Source organism: Halyomorpha halys, unplaced genomic scaffold, assembly GCF_000696795.3.
Source record: "Halyomorpha halys isolate HHAL.00 unplaced genomic scaffold, Hhal_1.1 Scaffold218.1, whole genome shotgun sequence".
Lineage (NCBI taxonomy): Eukaryota > Metazoa > Arthropoda > Insecta > Hemiptera > Pentatomidae > Halyomorpha > Halyomorpha halys.
In genome coordinates, this window is record NW_027109445.1 from 878,568 (window position 1) to 899,547 (window position 20,980).

Sequence of the window (20,980 nt, forward strand, 5' to 3'; positions counted from 1 at the left end):
GTACAAATACACCTCTTAATAGAAGAGCAAATTTTAAATAAAATTTGTTTATTAATGTTCGTTACGTCTGATCTTGATATAAACTTTCCCTACTTTTAACCGACTTCCTTTGGGTAATATTTCCTGGACTTTCATATGACATTCAATGCAGAGATTTCTCAATCAGATTTTTTATATACCAATAAATATATTATTATATCAGTGGCTTACTTTGCAGTTGTACATTCCCACTAGCTTTGAGGAAAATACAATTAAAGGTCCTCTCATTAAGGAAAATTAATTGAAAATTTGTAATTTTTCTAAAAGAGAGAACCTTCAATTGTATTTTTCGTTAAGTTAGTGGAAATGTACAAGCACTACTGTAAAGTAAGGCCATCGATATTGGCCTTGCTTCTACCCTGTTTTATGTCAATGTAAAGTATAATTTAAAGAGTTGATTAAACTTGAAAAGTTGAACAGATACATTTAGCTATTATTTTCTATTTCAATTTTGAATGAATAATACTTCAAACTTTTTCAAATAGAATTAAGTTTTACGAATCTCCAGTAGCGAAAATATAACCTCTATGTTCATGTTATTCAAAGCTGGTTGTCTTGTTTGTTTGGTTGTGTTTTTATGTTTTCTCGTAATTTTGACAATTTTTTTTAATAATACCTTGAGATTCTAAGGTCTGATTACCTTAGGTATTTTACCCTTTTGTTAATTTATCATCGAATGTTTATTTAATTTGTTATGGCTGAATGGTACTATACTCTGTTATCATTCATTACCTTGTGATTTATTGTTTTAGAATTGCTGAGATATTTAATTTTTGGTACCCTATGTCACGTTATGCAAGAGATAGATCCAGAAGTAAATCCAGGAGCAATACACCTAGACCTTTGTGTTCCAGGTTTGTACTATCACCTTGGTTTTTTATATTTTTTATTATGACATTTTGTTTACTGTACTGAGTTTATTGACTTCTAAATCATAGCCTAATTTTAGGTTTGTGATGGGATTTCCCTTTGTTTTCTATTTCTGTAATATCTCAAACAACATTCTGTGTTCTTCAGTAACATCTATAAATTTTTTATATTTGAAATTCATCTCATTTGATAGTTTTTTTTGGGCTGTTTACCCGTACCTGAATTCCAAATCTATGCTTCAAAACTGGCAAAATTGTCGATTATAATTATTAGTTGATTATTGATTATTTCACAATATTGTTTGTTAATACTGAAGTCTAGATTTAGTTTAGGCACAAGTAAATAGCAAAATTACTCGTTTTTGCCAAAATATTAGTTGATCTCTTTTTCTCAAATCTATCATCATTAATGTCTGTCTAGAATGAATATTTTATCTAAACATATTGTGACATGAATTCCAAAACCTCCTAACTACGGTTTAAAACATATTTAAAAAAAATAAAACTTCATTGACTTTGTGAACTAATTTGTTTACAAAGCTTGAGCCAAATTTGGGCACTTATTGCTCATAAATTTGCACATTTTGTCAATATTATAAGCTGCCATCTTATAGTTTGTTAACAAACTAATTTTAATGAGATGGTGGTCACTAAAATATTAAGTAAAATATGAATATGTTAGAAGCATATTATTCCGTTATGGAAATATTTTTTTAGGGTTTTGGAAGATGACAACTTGGAAGAAAAACATCAGGTTTTTAAAGGCCCGGATGAGGGTAAGCAAAAAATCTTTGATGTCAAGGAATTGAAGAAGATCACTGTCAATATCATAAGGAAAGTACCTCAAAAGAAAGGTCAGGAAAAACCGAAAGTACTGTTTGATCCTAGTACTGTTGCTCCTGTTCGACGGCCTGGTGAGTGAATTTTTTCTCTATTACAGTATTTCTAGTGAGGTAAGGTAGATATCACAAATCAAGCATTGAATGCAACTATTCATTCTGTATATCTGCTGTAAGAAGGTAGTTGTGACATTGATTGCACGTGTCACTTCTAAGGTACCCGAGTATGACATGTGTTGAAATTGTTAACTTATTTGGGTTATTTGATTTCTCTGATTTCAATGGATTGATAGATTCCATCGATAAAATTAGTGTTGAGTTTAGAAACTTTATCCATATTTTTTATTTTACTTCCTGAATGAAATCATATCTATGTTTTATTTTAGTTAAAGGTGTACTATTTAATCAATATTCATCGTTATTTATTTAAATCTTATATTAATATTAGATTATATTTAACTATTTAATTATTGTTTACCAAATAAATATATTTTTGTTTAATTAATAAGATTGTGTTATATCTGTTCTGTGGATTTTTTATAGTAGTTTTTCAGTACAATATTTTGCTTAGATAAATTTTATTTCCAAATCAAATTTTAAAGAATATGTTTAGTTAGTCTCACTATTCTCAAATAATTGAAATTTATTATCTTTATTTTTCAATAGTTAATTGACAAAAACGATTTATTTTGTGGTTTATGGGATTGGTTATGTGATTAATCGGTTTGCAATTTAGATCTGTGATGAATTTAGTGTCTGCAAAATTATATTTGTTCTCTTTTTCGAATTGGGAAATACAGTCATGAGTCAAACCAATGTGAGTTTCAACTTTTTATTCAATAAATGGTAGTTACATTGAAGAATAAAGGAAGTCAACAGAGTGTCTATTGACTGAAGAAAGTTAGGAATAAGAAGAAACAGCTGAGAAATTCAAGACACCATTATAAGTAAAGGAGTTTATATATCATGGTTTATCGATATTTAACTTAATTACAATAAATGCTAATACTGGCAATAAAAATTAAAATAAAAAAAATGATATTTATAATGGAGTGTATTAGTGGAAGAAAAGGGATGTTGTGGTATCAATCAGAGAGCTGCGACCAGTTTAGTTTTTCAAACATCCTGGCTCTTGTCACTTGATGTCACTTAAACCCTAAGGTTCAAGATTTTCTGTTGAAATATCCGAATAAGTAATTTACTAAAGGTTTTCTTTGATATTTTTATTTTTTTCATAATTTTTAAAATTTTAGTTCAATGAAAAATCCTGATTGTTTTTATTATTATTACTGTTATTTTAGTGATTAGTATTTATTTTACTTTTTTTAAAGCCATTTACACTATACATTTTTTCTAAGGAAAGAATTTTAGACTTCATTTTGTTTATTTCAAGAACAGAAGAAATTCTTGGATATGAACGATTAGTTGTTTCATCAAAACAATCTTTTATTGCTAATTACAAAATATTTTTCTTTTTTATCAAATTATTATATCAATCTTATTTCAATCAAACAAAATAAATTATATCTTCCCTATCTTTGACTTTAATATTTTTGCTAAAGAAATTTACTTATTATAATTATCTTTTAGGACATTAAAAAATTTCCTTTGTTAGATTAGAGTTGTTTAGTATCTTGCTCTCGAATTGTAGAGAAGATTTTTGTAGCAAGAAAGAAGAATGCGGCTTTTTGTTAGGAGAATGCTATATTCTTGCTCATTGTTATTTTCAGAAGTGATTTTTGAATCTTAGAAAAATGAAATTGTATCTCTCATTCATTTTAAATAGCATATTTTTTCTGTGAGCACACTACAAAATTTCTTCTGTTTAAAATAATTACATTCAATCTTTCTCATAAATAGACCTCTTTTCATATCATATAAAAAAATATTCAATAATTCAATTCTTCTTATAAGAACTATTGAAAAACTTTACATTTATGTAAGTATTTTAAGAAGAGAGAAGAAAGAAGAATTAGTAATCATCATTACAGTATATGGATTCATGGCAAGTATTTATTTATGTATTTATTACTTAATAAGCTACAAAACCAAATTATAAAATAATCAGAAGTACTGCACGGCAAATTGGAAAATATAAGGAGAAAAGGCTTAATTTACGGAAGAAAATGACAAAGTAGTGTTTAAAAAAAAAAAGTAATATTGGATGGGGCAAGATGTGGGAGTATAGAGGATGAGGTAAAATGTTCCAATCAAACTATAAGAGTTTCTGTCTTATGGCCAAGGAAGCAGTTTTGTGTTCTAGTAATGAAAATTGACACCTCATTGGTTTGGCAATTCTGGCCTTTTTTTGGCTTTAGTGGCTTTCAATTTATCGATTTGATTGGAATACTTTGCAGAATTGTTCATTTCACCTTGTGGAAGAATCTCATAGTATACTACACCTTTCTGGTCCTACCAAATGCACAAAAGAACTTTCTTCAGATGAAAACCTACCTGGCTTTGCAACAGTTGAAGGTTGATTTTCCCTAGACGAAGTGCGTTTTCGATGCACCTGTTGATATAAAATCTAATTCTCAACTCCAGTGACAAGCCTCTTTAAAAAGGATTTTTCATGTCTCTGAAGAAGCAAATCGCATTTAGAGATGCAGTTTATAAGGCTGGTCTCTGTCAATTGGTTTGGAACCCACCGATTCACATATCGGATCTTCATTAAATGATTATGTACCATTGTCCTCGGAATGTTAGTGGCATCCATTATTCCACAACATGTCACAAATGCTTTTTTTCACTATTCATATTGAATGGTGTAGAAAAATAGTTTAAAAGAGACTTTGTCGCCAACGAAACGTACTTTGAAACGATTGAAATCAATGTCATTAGCGGATAACAGATAAACCTGAATGTTTGCAAACATCACTGACTTGAGGTCATACATAGCGTGGCATAGATACCCTAATAATAATACTTCTGGGATACCCTAAAAGCTATAATAATTAATGACATGCTATAAACTGTCCTTAGAATAATGACAATGTACATTTAGCATCCTATTTGTCTGGCTCATAATGATTTTAGCCATGCTCTTTGTAATGATTTGCTTACTATTTGTATGTTGGTTGGCTTTGTAATAAGAAGTTTCTTTCTTTTTTGTTGCATCAAAACTATCCTGGAGCAGAATTAAAGTCAAGAAACATTTTCTTATAAGACATCAAGAGGAACTTGACAGTTACTAATAGATTAACTGTCAATCAGCCTAATTAACTGCAAATATAAGTTAAGTAATATCAAGATCATTCTCTTCAAAACAGTCATATGACAAAGGTTCTGTTTTAACCTTTAGGCTTTTTAAAAAAAAAAATGATGTAAAGAAAAGTGTTTGAGAGTATAAAGAGTTTATGATTCTCTCAACAGAGAACTATAAACAGTCATAATAAAAAAAATTATTATAGGTTACTTTCTCACTTTTATCAGTTGAAAAAAAAAAAAATGAATAAATAAAAAAGAGAAAAGAAAAGATGTAAAAATAATTAAGAATGATATAATAGTTTACATACATATTTACAATTATATTAATTTACAATTTTATGGGGTCTGAATGGATAGGAAATGATTGAACAGGCAGGATTTAAAGGTAGGGAGGGTATTGCAGCGACGGATGTTGGAAGGGATGGAGTTCCATAAGGATGAGGCTCAGATAATGAACGATCTATCGAAAGCAGCAGTTCGGTGGGCCCTTGTGTATAAATCTGAAGACCGTGAACGGGTATTACAGGAATGTATGGAGGATTTGAATTGAAGGAGCTCATAGATGTATGATGGATGGCGGAATTGGATGACTTGGAAGATGGAGCCAGGAAATACTTACGACGGTAGGAAGGATAAAGCCATTTCAACTCTGCATAAAAACGGGAAACAGAGGCGTCCCTTGGGATCCCGAAGATGTATCGTACACAGCAATTAATCAAATGTTTTAATTTCGCCTCGAGATCCCCAGAGACGCCCCCATATACTGTACAGCAATAGTCAAAGTGGGGAAATATTAGAGAGGTGAACTGGAGCCTTCGAGTTTCAAATGGAAATAGGTACTATTTAGGTAATAATAGAATAGTGATACATTATTGGTATTTTTATTTTATTTCTTCTCTTATGAATCATTTTATGTTTTATTTTTATTATTTGGTCTGTCTGTTTCAGCAATTTACAGCTTTATTCTGAGTTAATGAGGTCTAAGTTATTTCATTTAAGTCCTTCTTACCAGATTTAACTGGCTACTCTTGATCCATTGTCTTTGTTCTCTAATGCCATCCTTATATTTTATATTCCCCTTTATAGACTTCATGTATGCCCATCTGAGACAATTACTGATGCCTTAGTCTTCTAAGATGATCATGGTCATCTTAATTAATGTTTCCCCATGCTGAAAGATGATACATTAATGAAATCTCCATTCAATTTCCTTTTGATTATCTGAAGTGTGATTTGAAAATACTCTGAATTTATATTGGTATCCTAAAGTTATTCTGAAATGCTTCATTCATTAACATTCTTGAGATCTGAGAGCAGTTTTCTTCATGCAGTAAATCTTGTTCATATTTTCATTACCTGACGACAGCTCCATGTGAGACGAATAGGCAGTCCTGACTATTTCAAAATCTGTTCTCCTGATTTCACCTAGCAGCAGTTATCTAAAGGAAATGACCTTTAAATGTGTAATGTAAACAAATTTTGTCTCAAGCTCATATCTATTTCATTTAAAAGCAATTCCGATATTCATATAAAATTAAATTATAGACTCAATAACCTATCAATTGGTGCTTCCAATAATTTACTAAAATCCAGTCTTGAATGTTGTTTTTTATACACAAACTACCAGGTTTTACAAAGAAACATAAAATTTAAAATAATTTTTAATTAGATAAAAGGACATAAAATAATCGTTTATATTTTATTTATTTAGTGCCTTTCTTCATATTTTTTTAAAATAGTATTGTACTGTCAAACCTCTTTAGTCTGATCTGCCATTCTTTCGTCTGAAACCTGTATTCTTAATGATAACTAATGTTATCTAAACAATATACTCTTGTCTCTTGCACTCTTTGGAGATACGTTCTTCAGATTATCATTTTCAGTAGTTTAATCTTGATCGCAATCTGGACAAAAGAGGTTTAACTGTATTCATATTTATCTAATCTAATAAAATTAACATTTATCTTTGGTAATGTTAATGTTTTATATTTTTTAAATGTATTTATTTCATTATAATTCATTTGAGTCATTTTTTTGTTTCTTTAGTTGAGCTGAACATCATATACCCAAATCTTATCCCTTTGAAGAAAGAAGGCAGAAGAAATTCTTGAAGAGATTAGATTTTAGATCGTGTGAAATGAGATAAACAATTAAACTCCATTGTTTACACTAAAGTATTGAGCTCAAAACGATGGGGATTCTATATTGAATGGTATATTACATTGGTATCACTTATTAAATTTATTTTAGACAATTCATAGAATTAAAAGTTAAAAAATTTAAATTTATCAGTTTCATAATTCATATTCATTAAAAATTAAGTTTATAAAATAAATATGCTTATTAAGTCAGTCATTCTAATTAAAAATTAAATTGAGTTCAAGTGGGATAAGTTAGTGAAGTGTAAAGTGATTAGTCCTTTATGGATTTATGAAAAAAATAAAATAATTAGCGAACTCCATGCTTAGATGAAGACTTGGTCAGGTGAGAGCTTAAAAATTTGAGAGGGTCGCTACAAGTACCACTAGAAGAAAGAAAAGAATATATCATGTTATTATTAAGTAATAATAATAAATATCAAAATAATATTTCAGAGTTGGCCAAACTGTATTTATTCGATAGGAGAATAAAGGCTGACAGTGAATTTTAAAATTGACTTGGCCTGGCTATTTTATTTTTTTAGGATAAATTATGAATAATTATTAGGATATAAATGTGTAATGGTTTATTAAATTAGGACTTATAATTGATTGTTGATATAACTAATTAGTTTTGTAATATAATGATGGATATTTTTAATGCTTTAATAGCACCACCATAGTAGTAAAATCTATTAATTCTCACCACTGATAATTAGGTATTGCATATATTAAAAAGGGGGAGATGGGTGATTTTCAGAAATAGGTTTGAACAGTGATGGTAATGAATAGCTTAAAACCTAATTGACTATTTATTGACTACTTATTGAGTTTCGGTTACTGTGCCAGTCACTAGTACATATTATACAGTTTTATCATGATGATTAATGGAAGGTTTATAGCAATTTCTAATAGGATAATGAGTTTCAAAAAGGGTGGGATAAGGAATAGAGAGGTGTATACCATAGGATGACAGTAAGTATAATCGCTCCATTTTGGGCATCATTAAAATACTATAAACGGATGAAAAACAATTTCCTTATCTTTAATTATATTATTTCGATTTCTTGAGACAAGGTAATTATTTATTAAATAAATCAAAACTTGTATCCTTTTTTGTCTCAACACTTTTTATTTCACAGTCCTACGTTTCGGCCATTTTAGCTATCCTCAAGGACATATAAATATTTAACAGCTTATATTATATATTCATTTGTAACATTTATAACAACAACATTATCACTAATAATATAACATACCTTCAATTATAAATTCTTCCTCACATTAAATTTAGAATTTCTTTTGCAGGGTATTCTGCCAAGGTCATTCATTAATTATAAGTTAAAAACCTATTTAAAAAGTCAATTATTAGAGAGTCATATTTATTATTAATAAGCTTACCTAAGCTTAAATTTAGTTACCTATTTTTTTTATTTAAAATCATAAATATCTGATTCTTCTTATTTTAAAATTATCCACACAAAATCACTACCATATACACAAACCATTTATAACCTCCCACTCACACAGATACAAGTTTTGATTTATTTAATAAATTTCCTTATCTTTAATAGAATAGAGTTAGTCACTTGAGAAACAGTTCTTCTTCAAAAAATTAAACTTCTGATCACAGTTTTTAACCTAGAAAAAATTCTCATTAAACATTACTATCCCTCATATTCATATTTATATTATTTTCTGATTTATGTAAAATGCTTGGGGATTGCCCTGATTAGGAAATCTGGATGGGAAATCCAGCTTTGGAAAAAATATGGAAATGAGATGTCCCTCTAATAACCGATTCAATTAGTAATAGAATAGAAACTCACTATTTTATTACATATAAAATTTAAAATATTTCTTATCAAACTGATGTTATTTTTGATACCCAGATAAATAGAATACTACTTGTCCCACTTCTCGAAACTCATTTTTATTATAGCATCTGTTTTAAAATAAATATTAGTAATATCTTGTTTGTCTAACAAAGCGTAGTAAGTATCGATTTATTTAGTTCTTGAACTGGTTTGTGTGTAGAAATAATACAAATTTATTCATTGATATTTTTCTTCTGATAACAAAGGATCAGAAAAAGACTTTGTGTATATTCTGTAAACATAAACTTCTCTTTATTTAATTCCAAATATTTATTAATGATATTTATAGAACTTGATTTATGTTTCTTAGATGTTTATTAATATTTGCATCGTCAAGCATAATTTTATTTATAAAACATTCATTATGGTGGTATGAGTGATGTATTTTATAATTTAGCATCTTTTTCACTTTGGAATCCTTAATACTGAATGTATGTTTTATTTATAGCCCAGCGCATGCAAACGCACCCTTTGATTTATTACAATGTCGGATGTTTTAACTATATGTGTCTTATTGTTTTAATTTTCTCATACATCAGTTATTTCAATTGCATGAGTTTGTGTTGGTTCCAAAAATGTTAGGTAAGGAAATGTTTACTATTTATATTTGGTGAATAATGCATTTTTGTAAATGGACTTATTTACCATAATTTTAATAATATTGATATCAAAATGTAGAATGAACCATTTATATTATATTAGATCCTATTGATTTATGTTTTACTATAGATTTTCTTAAATGTTTGACAAATTAATTCCATTTGTAGTAGTTTCCGTGAGGAGGGAGGGTCCTATATCGGAATTATTCTTTAATGATTTCAGTTCAAAGTGATCAAAATTTTAATTAAACTTTCACCAAATTATAATAGTTTAGTTTAGTTTTGAATATATCATAAACATTTTTATCAAGTTACAGATAGTCACATTATAACAATATGACTAAAGGTGAGTTGATCTAAAAAAAAATTAAGTAAGGTTAAGGCTAGCCCTTCTGTTTGGCTCGGAATAATTAAGTATTTAAAAAGTCATATGCCAGATGGTGACAAGATATCACATAAAACACAGAAATAATGAAACTATCAACTATTAGATTGCTAGCAATTTTTAATGTCGTTTCAAATTCTGTACAAAAATCCATTTCTAATTTGTTTTGGAAAATTGCCTTATATTTATAATTTCTAGGTGCACTTAGCTGATATACCTCTATATTTTTGATTAGTCATGTATCAAAAATTTTAAGTGGGATCCAAAAAAGTAATGTAGAATTTTCAGATAATGTTTTATAATTTGTATATTATGCTTAATGATGCTCTTGCCTTCATCATTTATTCTTTGATATTAAATTAAAAATTTCTGAAATGTTTTAGAGAGTAATATCTAATTATTATTCCTACACACACATACAGAGTTTATATTAAAAGGTAATTATTTTTTTATTTTTTTTAATTTAATGATTAGTTTAATCTCAGCAGAAAGAAGAAAGAAGCAATCAGAAGAATGAAACTGTTGCCTGCACTATATCTAATCCATTTTTCCAACAATAATTTAATCTGCATGTTGTATCTTATTCTTCTTTAATTGATATTAAAAACTTATATATCACAACTTCTCTATTCTGTTTATTTAAATAATATTTCTTAAATGCATGATTAATTGTGAAAGTAATTTTGGTGATAATGAGTAAAAACAGATATAACTTATTTGTCTAAAAAAAAATAATAATAAATAATAAAAAATAAAGAAAGAAAGAAAGAAGCTCGAACATTACAAGAAAAAGTGTTTGTTAATTTTAAAAAAAAATTATTTTCTGTTTTGTTATTTCATCATCGAATATGAAGAAAGATGTTAAAGAATTGTGTAGTTATTCTTTTTTAATGTTTTTTCAGTATTTGTTCTAATGATTCAAAAGAAAATGATAAAAAATCGCTTTTACTTTTATTAAGTTTTTTTACATTTAATTTTTTTTTTATTTCATACTAAAATATGTCTTTATCTCATTTATTTCAACTGTTAACTTTTTTTTTTTTTATTCTGTATTTGTGACGATTGACTATTCATTATTTGTATATGTTAAAAAATAAATAGAAGTTGAATAATACATTATTAGCGCTTCAAACATTTATTAAAAATGATTTTCATTACATAATATGTGTCTAATAATTAAATTTTTCTAAAATTAATATAAACCATTGTGTAATGATTAAGTGTTAGGCAACTTATTGCCTATATTATTATATTAAATAGTTCAGCAAGTGCTTTTATCAGGAAGATATTTGAATATGGAAGGAATAAATTGATAAGAGGAAATATGCAATTCCCTTTAAATTGTTGTGAACATGATTAGAGTAGTTCATAATTTGTTGGCAAAATTTGCTTTCTTATTACATAAGTTCTTACGATGATGAATGTGATTAATTATGATGATGAAACACCTCAGTTACTGGAGGAATCAGTCCAGCATGTTGGCCTGTTGGTCCCATAGAGACTTACATTACCTCTCTTAAGTCACTATTTGATATATACCAGTAAAATTCTACTATACTATGTGGCCATTTATACCTCTAGAATTCTATTAGAGCCCATTAGGTCATATGACTACCTTGCGGTAACTGTATGGAGTGTAGTCCAATACAATTTCTGAATTAGCAATGTCCTATTATAAAAGGTTAATGTGGTGTTACTTTTTGTTCACATGTTTTTATGGCACAAAATTCTGTATTTGAATTTAATGTGGTTTAACATATAATAAGGAGTTTTAAGAGAATTTCAATTAATATAACTATTCTTCTTTCACTTGTTTAGTATTATTACTATTAAAGGCTGTAAAATGTATTTTATGAAGTATATTTAATGTGAAGAATATTATTTCATTTTCTGTTATTCGGCTTTATTTTTGACATCGCTATTTCTTTTTATTAATGTTTGTTAATGTTTATTTAATTTTGTTATAATCCTCATCATTGAAAAGTTAGGCTTAATAAGTTGTAACAATCATATAAATCATAGTCTAAATATTTTATTCTTTTTTTTTTATTATAAGTATTATTTGTGCATGAAAAAACTAACCATTTAGATATTAAAAGTATATTTGAGGTTCCAGGTATATTTTAGAAAATCATTCTTCTTATGAAATACTTTTTGTTACTTTCAAGTATTGTTAAAGTTATTTGTATTGTTTTTTTGGTTGTTTTGATATGTTCTGATTAACTCTTGCTCCTTGCATCTTTATGTTTTTTTTATGGTTACCATATATTTATGAAACATTTTCTATCAAAGAAGGTAGGACCATTTGATTGTTTACAGTTATAATTGTAAACTTGGTAGGTTTAATAAGTATTATTTTTTTATGGGCGACAGATGAAGGAAAACGGCCTATATTTGAAAGGAAGGAATTATTGGAGTGGTCTACTCAGGGGAAGTCTGAAGAAAAACCAAAGGAAAGTGTTCCATTAAAAACACTAAAAGATAAAAAGAAAGCCAGAAGCGAATCTCCAAGCTCTGATGAGAAAAGTAGGAAAAAAGAAAAAACATCACCTAGGAAACGGAATACTTCTCCTGTTTCGTCTCATATCAAAATTAGGTTTGTTACTTTGGAGAATAGTATTCGGTGTATTAAGTTACTTTTTATTTTATTTTTTTCTCTTCTATTTCCTGATTTCTGTTAGCTATATTGAATAACTATTAAAAGAGAGAAGAAAAGAAGTATTTATCTAAATCATTTATATTAAATCTCTATTTCTCATCTTTTAATGCATCAAGTTTAAAATTTCCTTCAATTTTTTTTTTTTTTATCCCTCTAAGAAAATAGTTTGATGTGTTTTTCAGTTAACCTTACAAAATCTTATTTTAGGTTATAAGAAATTCTCTGTTGAACTCTTTCTCTAAATGCTATCAAATATTAACAGTTTATATACATTCATTTTATTCAGAATAACTTTCACTACTATCAGTGACACTAAACTAACCACAAAAAGTTTAAAAGATGGAAAACCATTTTATTTTCAATTTGAATTTTTCAATATTATATTTGTTTGATTTTTAGTCATTACCTTATGAAACAAACTGTATTCTTGTATTTATGTTTTATGGAATGAAACGACCATATTGCTTGAAGCTTTCTTGTTTTTATGTTTTCAGAAAAGAAATATGAAGAAATTTGAAACCATTTAAATACTATTTTTAATTAACATTTTATTTATTATTAAGTGATGACATAAAAAACGTTTCTATAATATGTAGCAGAACTTGATCATTAATTTTAAATTCATTTTCATTGTCAATTATCTGTTGCATTTATATGACTAGCTTGGCAATATCTTTTATCCGTTAATTTGTTTTTGGTTAATGATTCTTATAATAAATTAGTAAGGTCACTTTAAAAATAATTCTCAATTTTAAATAAACTTAATTTTGAAAATTAATTATTTACTCTGAACTAGGGCAAGATACTTCGGTATATCATAAAGAAAAAAAGCCTGTCCAAGTAATATTAGCTTCATCTAGGTGTAAAATACTTGCAAGAAAATATTGAACAATCAACAAAGAAAAAAAATATATATATATTGAAAGGGTTTCCAAGTTATTATATAAATGATTATTTTCTGTTTGATTAGGGTTACTACCTATTTAGTAGTTTATGCAATTTTGCTCTATCATCTGTGAAGAGCTTCCATTATCTGGTTCATAACATTTTCGATGAAGTAACATCATCATACTTGGAACATCATCTCAGGCTGGTTTTATCTATCCTTTAATTAACTTCCTGACTTATGGCTTACCAAAAGCCTCCTTCATGATAATCTCTCCACTTACCTATACAATTATAGTCAATTGACTTGGATGAACTAGGCTCTTAGAGTACTGTATAGATTCTAAATCAATTATTATACTCCATAAAATTAATATTATTGAGAGTACTGTTAAATTTATATAATGAAATAAAGTAGATGATTTCTATCGTGTCATTAATTTTCTAAAAATTATCAATTACTGAATTTAAAAAAAATACATGAATTATTAATTTTAAAATTTAATGAAAAATTATTTTAAAAAATGCTGTTTATTAACTAGTTTAGTTCCCCCATAGATGACTGATTTTAATGGATCTGAGTTGGAAAAAATAGATACAGTAGTTTTATTTAGTAAATAAAAAGTATGAAAGGAAATGAAACACTTTCCATTTTTCTTCTGATTATCAGTAGTGAGAATGGATTAAGTTTAGAACGGGATACTGCACACTCCTGATTTTCATAGGTTTGTCAAGAAGTCTGCCATTGAGAGGTCTATCTATCTCTTTTATTAACAGCATTGATCAACCTGCCGATTTTCTTATGATGTTCCCTAATACATTTATTCGACTCTTTGGAACTTGTAATGGCTAATGTTCAGGAATATGGCATTGTTTCCACCACTTTTTTTTTTTTTTAATTTTGGGTTATAGAACTGTATAAGAGCTTGAGGTTTAATAAATTCTATGAATCTAATTAAACGTAAAGGGTTGATCAATTCACATTGTTTTGGGCAAACTTCAAGCCACCAAATCAGTCACACCAACAAATAGTGTGGTATGCTGTTTCATCCTCTGTATTACTAAATCTTCACAGAGGAGATCCTGCAAGTTTTATGTTGAACGTTTGGTTATTGAGTCTGCAGTGAGTAGTATAGATCCCTGTGACTTTCCGTGAAGTATCCCTGTTAAGTTGAACCAATGTTTCACTTTGACTGCCCTAGTTTTCATCCCGGAACTGCTTCAAATCCATCACTACTAACTTAAATATATTTTGTGTTTGTCCACTGTCTCTTTACATTGAGACCAAATTCCATGATTGCTGTTTTAAGAGCAGTTAATGTTGCCTCAGTCCTTATTATATAGGTTTTTGCTACAGTATCAAAATCGTAACTTCAGGCCTGATGAATACTTTGCATAACAAAAATAAACAACAATTTGATGCAACGTAGTCCGAAGGTAGAAGGCTTTCTATTCTAAGCGTGTGATATGGTAATATGGTATCAGACGACCTACATTAGGTTTTGGCCCTGATTATGTTATAGTGTGGGATTTACCACGAGAAATTGGATGGTTCAATATTTAATTAAGAACCTACTTCAAACTAAAACATTATTTAAAGAAGTTTTTGTACTCTGAATTGCTCTTAAGACCTATTTTGAGTGGTCAGTTTTCCAAAAAAATGTTAAAGGAAAAGGATATTTCCCAGACCTCTGTGAGTTGGCAAATGTAAGTCAAAATTATTGAGAAATTTTAGATTTTGCTCCTTCCCCCTCCTCTAATAAGTTTTTGCTGCAACGGACCTGATTCTAAAACTGAATTATTGTTAATTGAGTTCCTTTTGTTTTCAAATTTGTTATATACTATTATTTTTCATCTAATTAATAACATTTAAATTTAAGCTGCTGTTTTGCCCATGCCAATATTTTGTAGATTTATTTCATATCATATTGATGTCATTATTCATTTCTTGCTTCATAAACTATTTTGCATTTCCTCCCTCCCCCCCCCTAATAAAAATCATCAAAAACCCTAAAATCATCTACAAATCCCATATCAACAAGTTTGGGCCTTATTAATTTATACTTTCTTTTGCCCCTTGGAAATTTTGGAGAAATAAGAATTTTTTATTTGTAAAAAATAATAGGAACCATCAGCATTAACATTTTTAAATGAATTATACAATGTTTGTATTTAAAAAAAAAAGTGAAACAAACAAAAATTAATAATGAAAGAGATGTTTTTAGTCAGTAGTAGTAAAACATTAAGTAGAGTTAGTAAAAGAGTGAAATATAAATAAGCCAAAAGATGAAGGGTTAATAAACAGAAGTATTAAAATTATTAAATAAATTAATTAATTAAAATCAATAAAATTGTATTAAAACATTATGTAGAGTTAGTAAAAGAGTGAAACATTAATTAACCATAAGATGAAGGGTTAATGAAGAGTGGAATTATCCTTTTACAAGAAGTTATCAATAGATGATATTTTAAAAATCAATGTATTATTATATTTTCTATCGACTATTTAGTACGATAAATTAGTGCTAAGATTATACATATGTAGTGGGTTTTTCTAATTAGATTTATTTTTAAATTAAAACTTAGTTGAATGAAACAAAGATTAAAATAATGTCCTTGATTAAAATTAATCTTTTTCATCAAATAATATATTAAGTTATTCCAAAATATTTAAAATAAGAATGCTTTTAAATAAATGTGCCCAAATGCAGTAATTCGGCTAGATATTCAGACAGTTGCTTAAAAAAAATTCTGAATATGAGATTGCTTAAAAATTTAATCTCTAGTTAATTGATTACAGTTGACTCATCAGTTTGTTCTTGAGTCCTGTCGTTCACGTGGTGTAATCTTATCATCCCTTGCTCATTCATGACCTGTGCATTCTGTTATCAGAACCTCTGATTAACACAGCCTCAAAATATGTTATTATGAAAATTGTGTATATAAGGCATTTAATTTTTTAGTCAAGACTATTGGGAATTTTAAAAAAAAAAATGAAGAAAGAAATGTTGAAAATAGGCATGACTTTGAATGAATGGTTTACTTTTCCTATAATCTCTGGTCGTGAATCACTTATAATCAAAATTTTTTTTTTCTGACACGTTTTTCATTATCAAGTTTACTTTTCAGCTTATTCTTTCAAAAAAATGTTATCTTTTTTTTTTAGTAAAAATTTAAATTCTTAAAGAGGAAAGTGATGAAAAAAAACCAATAAATTAGCAATTATTAGAATTTATAGTTAAGTTAAGATACTCATAAACAACCTAAACTAATATTTTTCATTTATGGAATAGTGTATTTAATAATTTGCTTACTGGGAGTGTAATCTTAGAGACAGTGTGTGACTGTTTTAGATAAAAAAAAAAATAATTTTTTTTTTTAAATCAATATTTCCTGAAAATATTAAATCCTAGTCCCATAACTTTCTGATTACTGGAGGTGAATTCAAATATCTTTTTAATTTATGGGCTATGTTTTGTAAATTATTATGTTGATTCCCAAACTAATTATGAATTACTGGTTCTGTCGTTAAATTTTATTTATTAAAGAGACAATAGGTAACTATTTTATTCATAAAAGAATTAAAAAAAAAAACTGTCTCTAGAAGTAGACCACCTATCTCGATTCTGCTTTCTAGATTACTTGTTAAGAGCCCAGGTCTCGCAGCCATGTATCAGATCTAGCTTTCTTATGTCATTGTACACCCTCAGTTTCAGATTTTTCAGGATTTCAGTATTCTTGATAGAGAGAAAGCTCTGTTTGCGCTTGTTAAATGCTGGTCTATCTCAGTCCGTTGATGATTTATTGATGTTATTGTGGAGCCAAGGTATTTAAACTGTCTTCTTTCAGAAACGATTTGCTGTCCATGCAGACCATGCCTTTTGGCTTCAATCATATATTTTGTTTTATCTTCATTTACTTGTAACCCGATTTCCTCTACTTCTCTTAATAGAGTTTATGCGAGTCTTTCCATGTCATCTTGGTTACTTCCTAGGGCCACAATGTTGTCCACGTATGCCACGACTTTATGATTAATTCCGACGTGCACTCTACCATTTTCGTGTGATGTTCTTATCACTTTTTCTAGGGCTAGTTTAAACAGACAGCATTGGTGAGTCTTACGAACAGCGTTGTCAGTCTTAACAACTTCTTGATTAAACTCGGTTTATCAATGTAAAATTAGATGGTCTTTAATATCAGATAGGTTTTATCTTCATTGAAATAGTCTGACCGAGCTTAAATGGGGATTTTTTTAAAAATCTTCCTCTATTAATTCCTTAATTTTTTTTTCTTTATGATTTAATTTTGTTTCAAATAATCAACTATCTCACATTGTCGGCACTTATAAAACATACATATAAACTATTAAACAATTTGATAATTAACTTAAGAAGGTAGAAGGGAAAATACTTGTCCCAGGTTGAAAACATATTTCCGGAAATAAGATTAGTAGAATAGATGTTTTATGTATTGTTGGAAAGATTTTAGAAAAGATAATATTTTATATAGAAATTCATGGGAGGTAATCGATTATAACGTAAAATGCTTAACCTGTCTGTTCTGATATATGTTTGACTATAGGTGTATGCCCAGTGAGTTCAGTCTGATAAATGATTTTGTAACATAGTTATTTGATTTTTATATTTTTGGCATGCTTATGCAAAAAAAAAAAAAAGGTAAAATTTTGTTTGTTACATGAAATAATGTTAAAAATTCTTTTCCAAAAATTGTTGAACTTGGAGTTAATCGAATTGTCAACTGAAAAGCTTATACAGAAAATTAGTACCGACAAGTATTGCCTCAATGATTAATACAGAAGTATCACTTCTGAAACTAGCGAAGAATAATTTCAACTTTATATAGGATGCTAAGTGAAAGTTATGTGATGCACACACTGGACCAGATTATTTACTTATGGAGTATATAGTAAGGGAAATGATTGCAATCCTGTAAAATTTTTAGTTCGAGTTTTCGACGGAAATACACATTGAGAGGTCCCCTGAGTAGAAATAACAAATCTCAGAAAACGGTGTATGTGAACAGTCAAGCTCAAAAACGAGAAGTCTCTGAAAATGTATTTGTTGCTCTTTTCATTTAAAAAAGTTTTAAAAAATCATAAATGTAGTATGAAGTATAAACATTATATTCATCATTTTTTAAATTATTTTAAGTTAAAAAAAAAAATCCTAAAATCATAAGTAATTTTATTAAAGTATTTTAACCACTGATAAGTCACTTGATTGAGATTCAAATTTTAAAAAAGTGGTTTTCCTATCTGAGTTGAATTAGATATCAGAGTTAATCAATGGTTAGACTAGACCAGGGATTCCAAAATTTGGGGCCTTCTGAGCTGTTGTTTTCTCAACCCACCTTATACAGAAGATCCTAATAATAAAAGGAAGAAATACTCAATTTATTTTAGTTTAAATCACAGATTAATTATAGATTATGATATTGATAGAGAGATATAGATTTTATAAATTTATCATCTATTGCTTAATTTATTTTGAAGATTTTGACTGTTACTTGTTTTGATTTTCATGAAAATTTATTCGAATAAAAATATTTACTGGTGGGTTGAAAATCAAACTTTAGGAAACCCTGGACTATTTTTTTTTTTTTTTTAAATAAAGTTGGTGAAGTAAATAAAGAAGAATTCAAAAGAAAATATATATATTTTTTGAAAGGATACAAGGTGTTACATTTTTCAAATTTTATACAGATTTGTTTGTTTATTATTTTTTTAAAGTTATGTTAGGAAAAGATGTATTTAGTTTTTATATATATACACAGAACTTCTTCTGGAGGCGAGAATTCCAAAAGCAAAGATAAAGAAGAAAGAGATAGTTCAAAAGATACCTGTGATCGTTACTCTGGACAGCACAATGAATCAGAGAGTTCTAGACACAAAGATGATCATGATTATAAACATAAACCAGAACGTCGTTACGTGGAAAAATATGAGAGGGATAGGAATTCTTCTCCTGACAGGTTAATAATAATGATGTTATTTTGCTTATATCAATTTTTAAGGAAAGATTTTAATATCATTTTAATATTTCACAGAAGCAGAAAAAGATCTAGGAGTAAAGATCGATACAGTAGCAGATCTGGTTCCTATGGTCATAGGAATCGGAGAAGTAGGTCATATCGTTCCCGGTCAAATTCTCACTCTCGTTCTTACTCTAGGTCTCGCTCACATTCTTATGATAGAAGGTCTAGATCTCGATCACATGGACATCGACGATCACGTTCCCGTGAAAGAAGGGATCATTCTAGATCAAAACAAAGAGGTGAGATTATTTAGTTAGTTATTTTATGGTAGTGAACAAGATATTTGACTTTAGGTCAAGTCTACTATGGAACCTTAAAATATTAATTAATAGAAGATGAACTGTTATATATTGATACATACATTTGTAATATTAGGAAAGTTGTAGTTTTTCTCATTGGCATTTGGTACCTTTTAATATAAGTTGTAATAAAATTTATATGATTAAATTAATTTTTACTATTGTATCATCTACTGGAATAATATATGTTACAATTTTTCATTATATTGTTTTATTTATAAACAATAAAAACTTTTACACTTAAATATGTCATAAAGACGTGTACTAATAATAAATGTTAGCAGTGTGTACATAGAAGTGGATCTCCACAATTATTTTTTAGCACTACAATACTTTTCATGGCCTGACTGCTTCCACTAATAATGCTCATACATCACTAATCGATTATTGGCATACTGGACCAATCTTCATAACTTGCACAACAGTTTGTAGCTTGTATTATTTCTCATTAGTTTCATTTACAATTCTCATTTATATCTTTATGTGAGCTATATCTAAATTGACTATCCTTGATGATTTTGCCAATATGTTATTTGATTCACTAAAAGTGAAAAAAAAAGTATTGAGATGTTCAAATTATATTTTGAATTGATGAATAAACTTTATTTCAATGATAATATATGAGATGTTTTGTTTTAAAAGTAATTAAGTATAAAGAAATAAAATTATATAAACAAAAATAATGAAAAAATCAGCATCTTTGGAGTTTTGAAGCCTTGTATATTTTAAAATTAAATCCATCTCCTCTGAGAGCCAGAGATGTGATCTATACTGCTGAATTTTATAGTAATCATTAAAGTGTAATTATTATTTATTTTATTTTTATAAACCAAGCATATTTTTTATTTCAGTACGGACATTTATTGAAGAAAGAGAATATCTTAAAATGATGAGAAGAAAAATGAAAGAGAGAGATGATAAAAGATTGAAAGAAGAGAGCATGCGATTGCAAATGAAAAAGGAAAAACCTGAAGAAAAAGAAAATCCTAAAAAAGAAATTGCTAAGGTAACTTTTTAAAATATTTTAGTTCTTTTTAAACAATTTTGATCTCTTTTCTCTCAACTTTATTCTTTTTAACATCCGACGTTTCGACCTCTCAGGTCATTCTCAAGGATTCCTTATTCTGTCT

The 20,980-nt window shown here is 27.9% G+C and overlaps 1 protein-coding gene and 1 long non-coding RNA gene across 3 annotated transcripts in view; one reads left to right on the top strand and one right to left on the bottom strand.

Annotated features, from left to right (window-relative positions):
• Window positions 1-318: 318 nt before the first annotated feature.
• LOC106679777 (luc7-like protein 3) overlaps window positions 319-20,980 on the top strand; it is a 23,104-nt gene continuing 2,442 nt past the window's right edge. The window contains exons 1-7 of the mRNA XM_014419114.3: window positions 319-684; window positions 792-893; window positions 1,626-1,822; window positions 12,327-12,549; window positions 19,291-19,488; window positions 19,564-19,790; window positions 20,702-20,856. Of these exons, the coding sequence (XP_014274600.1) occupies window positions 823-893; window positions 1,626-1,822; window positions 12,327-12,549; window positions 19,291-19,488; window positions 19,564-19,790; window positions 20,702-20,856 (1,071 nt within the window). The 5' untranslated portion in view covers window positions 319-684; window positions 792-822. The remainder of the gene's footprint in view (window positions 685-791; window positions 894-1,625; window positions 1,823-12,326; window positions 12,550-19,290; window positions 19,489-19,563; window positions 19,791-20,701; window positions 20,857-20,980) is intronic.
• On the bottom strand, window positions 5,918-8,754 carry LOC136795815 (uncharacterized). 2 transcript variants are annotated; one of them, XR_010843498.1, is made up of 3 exons: window positions 8,514-8,754; window positions 8,352-8,441; window positions 5,918-6,393 (listed from the first exon to the last, which is right to left on the bottom strand). It is a non-coding gene; the product is annotated as an uncharacterized lncRNA (long non-coding RNA). The 2 variants fall into 2 exon arrangements; XR_010843497.1 differs by lacking the exon at window positions 5,918-6,393 and adding an exon at window positions 6,773-6,858.